This window comes from Tachypleus tridentatus, chromosome 13 (assembly GCF_004210375.1).
Source record: "Tachypleus tridentatus isolate NWPU-2018 chromosome 13, ASM421037v1, whole genome shotgun sequence".
Classification (NCBI taxonomy): domain Eukaryota; kingdom Metazoa; phylum Arthropoda; class Merostomata; order Xiphosura; family Limulidae; genus Tachypleus; species Tachypleus tridentatus.
Window position 1 is genome coordinate 70,080,834 of NC_134837.1, and position 9,210 is coordinate 70,090,043.

The window sequence follows — 9,210 nt, forward strand, 5'->3', positions numbered from 1 at the left end:
TCCCCTATTAAATGCTAAAAAAAGGTTTTATTTTTATTTTCCCTTTTCTTATTTTCATTTTTCGAAGCTCTACTCAAATAAGTGGTTGAGTCTAACAACGTAAAATGCATATTATTTCTTTATGTTCATTGACCTTAAGATTTTGGCCAGCAGTGTATAACATGGTTGGTAATCCTTTGTTGCATTAGGTTTCATGGATGATAAAACAACAAAAATGTTTAAGTTAATGATTATTTTGTCAGTACTGTGTAAATAGTGTATCCTGGCGTATTAATTGGCAATTAAAATAAACTACTTAAATAGTTTTATACTAAAAAAAAACATTTTTCACTCAAGTTAATGCTGTACTTGTAATAAAATTTAAAATAAATGATAGAAGAAAAGGTTGAATATTTTATTTTTGCTATTATCAAACTGTACAAGTAACGTTAAAGTCTCAAGTGAAAAACGAAATATAAAATTATTCTTTCAGATTAAATTTCACAGCTCATCTTTAGATTCGGTTTTTGCCGCGTAAGGGCTTCGCTCGAACTTAGATTCGACTTTTTCTTCACTAGACTTAGTTTTGCTCCCGGACAAATGGTTGTGGAGTTCTTCGTTGGCTTCTTCTACGGTCAGGCCCTCTGGTGTTACCTTAGTCCAACAAATTAAAATAAGAAATGCACAAGAAATACGTTTAACATTTAGTAAGTTAAAATAAAAAAACGAATGTAGTGTATTGATCCATGTTATATTTTTTCGGGTTAAAAACTTATAAATATCCGATACTTAAGTTGATTATAATGCCAATTTCGATTAACATTGCGATAAGTTAGTCACAACAGCAGTGATATTCTTGCTTAGAATTTATTTTATAAAATTAGGAATTAAACATAATACTAAAAAAAATAGTCTTACATGTTACTTATTTTAATCTCTGTACCTATGGACATATTTGGTAAAATAATACATTTTAGAAAGCACTAAGCAGCCATATTACACAAAATATTTAACTTCTTTGTTTTTAATTTCGTGCAATATTACACGAGGACTATCAGCATTAACCGTCCATAATTTAGCATTGTAAAACTAGAGGGAAGGCAGCTAGTCATCACCATCCACCGCCAACTCTTGGGCTACTCTTTTATCAAGGAATAATGGGATTGACCGTTACATTATGATGCCTTCACAGCTGAAAGGGCGAGCATGTTTGGTGTGACAGGGATTCGAACCAGAGACCCTCAGATTACGAGTTGAACACCTTAACCACCTGGCCATGCCGAGTCACGATAATGAGAACGAAATATTAAATTACCATTTACTTACAACGTTCTTCTCATAACTTTTCATTTCAGCTTCTAATTTTTTACACTGTCAACACCTCATGGAATAACGCTGTTACGTACATTATAATGTAATTTTTACTATTAAAACACTTCGCAAGGTCGTAGACAAGTTTCTCACTTTGGATGTACTTTCCCGCTTTGAACGTTCCACGTGGAGAAGGGTTTGGTATCAATGACGTTTTATCACAATGTTGACAGTATTTTTTACTTCCAAGCTTGCTCTGTGCCTTGTGCTGACATGTAACGTATGAAGGAAGAGAGTTGTCACGTGCTTAAAGATTTAATTTTAAACTATCAATACTTCGTGGTATTACGTAATGTTTCAAAAAACCATCTTAGCAGGAAACGTACAATGAATCAGGTTTTCCTGCAATATAAATTCAGACACTAACTGTTTGGTAGCTAACATAATAGTGCCATCAAACTAAACACGTTTATAAACTTACTAAATAGCTTAGAATTTAGAAAACGTTAAATACCTAAAAAGCAATTTTAGAATAAAAAGGTCAAATTACATCAAAATAACGATAACAGAAATAAAATAAATAAATGTATTTTTTTTAATTTCCTGCCAGTTAAACAAAAAGATTGAAAGATAACGTAGTGTTTTAACTTTATTGTTTCAACTTAGTGTTTCAACTTTAGTGTTTCAACTTAGTGTTTCAACTTTAGTGTTTCAACTTAATGTTTCAACTTAGTGTTTCAACTTTAGTATTTCAACTTGGTGTTTCAACTTAATGTTTCAACTTAGTGTTTCACTGCAATTACGTTTGGTTGAGTAAATTACTTTTTACATAGCAATATTTATTACCATTTTTGTTTATTTAAGGTAAAAGTTTTGATGTTATGCAGTTTGAATTTACAAATATTGCATCCTGAAATATTTGAGGAACTTTTCTGTAGCCTTTAAGACGCTAAGGGTGCAGTCCAAAGAACTTTGGAAAGGTACCAAGCAACTAGTAAATGGACACATGCAATGAAATATAGCATTTTAAGCACAAGTTACTAAGGGTTTATACAAATAATCTTGGAAAGGTATGAAATGAAGCAACTAACAAATGGACACATCCAATGACCTGTAGCATCTTGAATATAAGTTACTAAGTATGTGAACAAATAAACTTGGAAAAGTATAAAGCAACTAACAAATGGACACATTCAATGAACTCTAGCTTCTTGAATACAAGCTACTAAGGATTTAGACAAATAAACTTGGAAAGGTACCAAGCAACTAACAGATGGACACATCTAACGAACTGTCAATCAACTATAATAGTAAGTAGTTTAGCGCCAAATCTTTACAACGTGTGAGACCATAAAAATATGCGGGAAATGTTTTATTAACACACACACACAGATGTAGAAAAAATACTCGCTTATGTTTTGATATCGAACATTTAATAGTATACGACGTACATGTAATGAATTATCTTTTCTTGTATGATCAAAGAGTGTACCTCGAGTCTGTTGTTCCTTCATGAATTCAGTATCTTAAAGTATTAGTTAACCAAATTATAGTTGTTCAAATATAAAATAGCTATTTTATTAAAACAGATTTATGTTGCATGTTTTTGAGCGCAAAGCTGCATAATGGACTATATGTAGTAAGTCCGATACAAGAATCCAGCCTTGAATTTTTGTAGTATAAACTATCAACCTTATTGCTTAGCCGCTGGTGGACGAACCCATTTAGACTACTTACAGATATTTATTTCAAAATTAGGCGTTAAAAATATTACCTGTTCTTTTGTGTTTGGAATATCCTCACAGGAACTGGTTTTTACTTTACAAAACTCTGTCAGGAGTTTGCTGTTGTCTTTTGTCTTGTATTTCTTGTAGAAGTTCTTTAAACTTTCTTCAAGTTCTGTCCTAAACGTTTCTGTAGCATAAGAAAAGTTAGAAGTGTTGATAGGTCACGTGTATTGTGTCAACTAAACAACCACCATCATATGAATTACATCAAATAAACAACCACCATCATATGAATTACATCAAATAAACAACCACCATCATATGAATTACATCAATTAAACAACCACCATTATATGAATTACGTCAACTAAACAACAAAAATCATACGTATTATACCAAGTAAGGACATATTATGTCAATTAAAGAACGAGCACACTGCGTACTATATCAATTAAAGAACCAACATCACGAATATTATACCAAGTAAAGAACCAACAACATGTATATTATATCAATTAAATAACCAACATCGTGTATATTATATCAATTAAAGAACCAACATCATGAATATTATACCAATTACAGAACCAACATCATGAATATTATAACAATTAAAAACCAACATTGTGTATATTATATCAATTAAAGAACCAACATCATGTATATTATATCAAAGAACCAACATCATGAATATTATAACAATTAAAAAACCAACATTGTGTATATTATATCAATTAAAGAACCAACATCATGTATATTATATCAATTACAGAACCAACATCATGAATATTATAACAATTAAAAAACCAACATTGTGTATATTATATCAATTAAAGAACCAACATCATGTATATTATATCAATTATAGAACCAACATCATGAATATTATAACAATTAAAAAAACCAACATTGTGTATATTATATCAATTAAAGAACCAACATCATGTATATTATATCAATTAAAGAACCAACATTGTGTATATTATATCAATTAAAGAACCAACATCATGTATATTATATCAATTAAAGAACCAACATTGTGTATATTATATCAAGTAAACAACCAACATCATAAATATTATACCAATAAAAAACAATAAATACGAAACACCAAATCTGTGAAATCAGGAAGCATAATTCACTTTTTATGTCGTCTTCATAGACGATAAGTGTGGCTGTCTCATACACTAATTAATTATTTACTAATTGGAGTAACCGTCTCCTGGACGGAAGTTGTGTAAATTCATAATTTATTTCAGGTTAGCTTCCCTTATATGTGACTGTAAAAAAAAATGTAAAAACGCCCATAAAAAGTGAAACCGTAAATTTGAATGTGTCTCTGCATGAATTCAACGAACCTTCGTGCTAAATTCGGTGAAAATCCATCCACATGAGGTGAGGTAGTGGTAAAAAAACGCCCATAAAAACCGCAAAAAGTAAAATTGAAAATTCATATGTATTCATCCACAACTCCAACGAACCTTTATTAAATTCCGTTAGGAATGCCTGTTTGTAGTCCCGCATAGAACTCATGAACCACCACACCATACGACATAGACATTACTATAATATATATATAGAACTCATGAACCACCACCACACCATACGACATACACATTACTATAATATATATATAGAACTCATGAACCACCACCACACCATACGACATACACATTACTATAATATATATATAGAACTCATGAACCACCACCACACCATACGACAAAGACATTACTATAGTATATATATAGAACTCATGAACCACCACACCATACGACATAGACATTACTATAATATATATACAGCTATATAACGGAGTGCATAAAATAGTAATTACTTCTTAAATAGTTCAAAGGTTTCTTACCAGTCACGTAATTGCAGGCTTTTACCATTTTGGGTGGACTAAATTTGTAGACAAGAAAGTTGTTTACATTACACAGGTTTGTCAGGCTTGATGTTACTGTCTTTTTCTGGCCTGAAGAGTCTTTCAGTTGCTTGTGAAGTTCTAGTAGCAAAATTATTATATATACATAAATACATAGAACGTGTCATTTTATAGGACAAACAAACACAGTTTTATGAAAAGTACAAACCACACACTTTTTGGTAACTTACTCAAAACTACTCGTGAGAATAAAACCTTCGAATCTTACTTACCATAAACCTTTGTAACGTTAATCCGAGAATAGAGAACAAACGGTTATCTATGTTGTAGTGACGCTAAGAGATGACACTGCTGGAAATTAAGTTTTTTATATTACTAAAGTCAACATTAAATATGTTATATCACTTAAATAAAGAATCAAACTGCTATATGACTTAACTCCTGAATCAAACTGTTGTATTACTTAACCCACGAATCAAACTGTTGTATCACTCAACTCATGAATCAAATTGTATTACTTAACTCATGAGTCAAACTGTTATATTACTTGTTTATTACTTGTTTTTTTTTATAGCAAAGCCACATCGGGCTATCTGCTAAGTCCACCGAGAGGAATCGAACCCCTGATTTTAGCGTTGTAAATCCATAGACTTACCGCTGTACTAACGGGGGACGTTAATTACTTAACCCATGAATCAAATTGTATTACTTAACCCATGAATCAAACTGTTGTATTACTTAACTCATGAATCAAATTGTATTACTTAACTCATGAGTCAAACTGTTATATTAATTAACCCATGAATCAAACTGTTGTATTATTTAACTCATGAATCAAACTGTTGTATTACTCATTCATGACGTTAGAAAAACACGTAGGTTCCAGAAGTCTTGATAGAAATTAAATAAAAACCCTATAGCCCAACCGCTTTCGAAAGGTGGACCTCTCTTCTTCGGGGTCAAACTATTACCTATATTACTTAACTCATCAGTTAAACTCTCTTATTACATAAATAATTTCAAGGTACATATATAGTATAATCACCAAAAAAATCATGACCACTACACTTAATCAAAAGGAAAATCATGACCTTTATAATTATTGAAAGAAAACAAAATCAACCAATTACATACCAGCCTAAAGTGTTAATAAAATTATAAGATGTATTCCCTTTTTTGTTTGTCCTGAAGGTTTTCTAACATATCATAGAATGTTTCTACTTTTCTTATTTGCCATCGGTTAAAAAGCAGTTTAAACGTGATTAAAATTATTTTAGAAAACAAAGTTGCTAAACCGAGTTTTTAATTAAAGTCTGAGGCAAGGCACTGAAACAGACTTGTATAAGTTAACACTAAATAATTTGTCAAACGATACATAACTTGTTCGTGTGTTTCCAACGAAGTTTTCTTACCTGATAACATAGCGATGCATCCTTCACAGAGAAGAGCTGTAAAATACAAGGGCTGTGTTTAGAGGAAAATAATTCCTTATGAAAACAAACACTGAAAAAAGGGCCATTTTTATTAGTTTTAATGTGAAACTTAGTTTCTTTCCAATCAAGTAAGATGTACTTGTGTATAACGATTTGTTACAGGACTTTAAATTATATAAATAATAAAAAAGTTCACGACTTAGTTGCTAGACTATTATGTGCTGAATTTGAATTAAGTCTGTTTTATAAAAAAATAGCTAATTAAAACAATAGTTCAGATATTCATATAGACATCCGAAGAAAATTCAGGTTTTATATTATATATACACACATAAATTTTAGCCTGGCATGGTCAGGTGGTCAGGGAACTCACAAGTTGAAAGTAGTGCGTTGTAATCCCCGTCCTACCAAACATGATGACCCCTTTCAGACGTTATAATGTTACGGTCAATTCCACTATTCGTTGGTAAAAAAGTAGCTCAAGATTTTGCAGTGGGCGGCAACGCTAGCACCCTTCCCTATAGTCTTACACTGCTAAATTAGGAACGGCTAGCGCAGATAACCCTCATGTATCTTTGCACGAGATTTAAAAAAACAACAACAAACAACTGCATATTACAATGAAAATACATGTTCGTAGTTGAAAACATTTCTGTCAGAGTTCAATAACCAGGAATGCTCACGACCAAACACTACATAACGCACGTAACAATTGTTAATGAGTTCAAACCTGCCAGCACTAGGAAATGATAAAAAAAAAAAAAAATCCAACCCCTCCATCCTATTGGTTGTAACAGCGCATAAAAGCATAACACGCAATGCTTACCCTGTTCTACCAAAGCCGAAAAATAATAATTGATAATTTTGAATGTCCACAGTATTCTAATGCAGGAGTTGAAGAGGTTTGTTTTGAATTTCGCGTAAAGCTACACGAGGACTATTTGCGCTAGCCGTCCCTAATGTAGCAGTGTAAGTCATCGCCACCCACTTCTAACTCTTGGGCTACTCGTTTACCAACGAATAGTGGGATTGACCGTAACATGATAACCCACCCACAGCTGAAAGGGCGAGCATGTTTGGTGGGACGGGGATTCGAACTCGCGACACTCGGATTACGAGTCGCGTACCTTAACCACCTGACTATAACGGGCTGAATTGAAGAGGAAAATTTAGCAGTTGTAAAAATTGCACGTGAAAAACAGAACTGAAAAAGACTAACTAATTAGTCCAATGTTGTAATGCTTATAATACAATAAATACTATATACTGACCAACTATTCTGCAACATATAAATCAGTTGTAACTATATTTGTTCATTGGAATTTTAAATAAGGATGAAAAAAAACTAAAACCCGAAGAACCAATAGAATGCTAAAAAAATAACTAGAGTAGACCATGACACGACGTCATCACCGAAACAGAGGACTTTCACGCTAAAATGAAAGGTATAAGATGTCCTTGACTAACCACTGCAACCATGTAAGCGGTACGTTTAAAAGAGCTGATAAGTTTAAAATTTGTTGTTAGAGTAATAAAGTTTAATTTTTTCCGAATTTAAAAATAGTTTTTCAGAAGTAAAACCTAAATGATTCAAATAATGATATCTAAAACGCGTAGCCCTAATATATATATTTGTTCGCCGTGAAATAGTTATAACTTACATGACGCGAGCTCGCTGTGCGTTGCTTAATTCGCTCCGTACGTTCAGATGTGAAGACGTTATATAAATGAATCAGTCCAGATATTCGAATAATAATATCATGTAATCTCTCTTCCTCTGATAAGCAATGTTAAATAACGGTTATGCCTGAATCTTGCGGTCTCGAACGTAACAGTTCAGCCCGCGTCGTATAAACTGCCGGTCAGATTGAAAATATATAACGCGTGTTTATAACTATGTTAATTTTAATGCCCTACTCAAATAAAAACAAACAAATTAAAAATAAACAAAAGTATGTTTTTAGTTTTGCTTCAGACGAAACAAAATTCGTACGTCGATCAAATAAAGTTTTCTGACTTCTAAATTTGAACAACAATTTTTAGGCCTGAATAGAAAAGGCCATGGGTGAATTTTAATTTAGTAATTTCCTCATTTAAAAGTAAATTAGCGTTGGGCTTAACTTCCAACAAACTGCTTTTCTTTAAGTGTTTTATGCTCAGGAGAAATTAACAACTCCCCTTCTCTATTGTTCCTGTATAAACTTACCTGAATATTAACCCTAATTCATATTAAAACTTACGTTGTCCAACTTTCTGAGGAGGAGTCTTTGTTTCGCCACCTGCCGTTAAATTCACACAAAATACAAAAACAAGCAGGACAGGTGAATGTAACGAAACCATGCTGACTGCCCAAATCGTAAGACGATTCACACACAGTCCGAAATCTTTGCTTTAGAGTAAACTTTTCTCAGGTGGACAAATTTTCACAAAACCCAGGGCCTTTTTTACTGTTCTTAAGCCACTTCTACACAAATAGAGAGTTGTTGAACTTTGATATATTAACGCCCATCTAAACAATCTGAAAATAATAGATAAACTGACTTTCAATAGTCTTTATAATAGTATATTAAACAATACATTGTTATCTACTTACTTAACTATTGTTGAACTTTGTTCTACAATTATAAGCACGGTTTTGTTATTCATTGCGCTAGTTCTTCCAAAATATATAATGGCACAAACACATTTTTTTCGCTGGTTATCTATCTACTAATGATTGATAACAATATCTTATTTAGTCACTATGACTGATATTTCTAACGTTGCTATTATGTGAACTGGCCAGTCGTACACATTTCTGAAAATCACGAAATGTTCACAAGAGCTGATGAAGAGGAATCCATTTTAGAAAATAATGTTGGAAAACAGTTTGAAT

General features: G+C 32.1%; 1 protein-coding gene across 1 annotated transcript; it reads right to left on the reverse strand.

The window, feature by feature from the left end:
• Positions 1–380: 380 nt before the first annotated feature.
• Positions 381–8,844, reverse strand: LOC143236817 (uncharacterized). The gene is made up of 5 exons (XM_076475414.1): positions 8,576–8,844; positions 6,315–6,350; positions 4,882–5,022; positions 3,065–3,204; positions 381–633 (listed from the first exon to the last, which is right to left on the reverse strand). Exons 1-5 carry the CDS (start codon positions 8,673–8,675, stop codon positions 481–483), a joined length of 570 nt encoding a protein of 189 aa, XP_076331529.1. The 5' UTR covers positions 8,676–8,844; the 3' UTR covers positions 381–480.
• Between the last annotated feature and the right edge of the window lie 366 nt (positions 8,845–9,210).

Excerpts from the sequence above, each read along its gene's own strand:
- LOC143236817 (XM_076475414.1), bottom strand. The coding sequence starts at position 8,675 with ATGGTTTCGTTACATTCACCTGTCCTGCTTGTTTTTGTATTTTGTGTG. Across the intron at positions 6,351-8,575 it reads TCCTCAGAAAGTTGGACAAC|CTCTTCTCTGTGAAGGATGC; the intron begins GTAAGTTTTAAT and ends TGTATTTTACAG. Across the intron at positions 3,205-4,881 it reads AGCCTGCAATTACGTGACTG|AAACGTTTAGGACAGAACTT; the intron begins GTAAGAAACCTT and ends CTTATGCTACAG.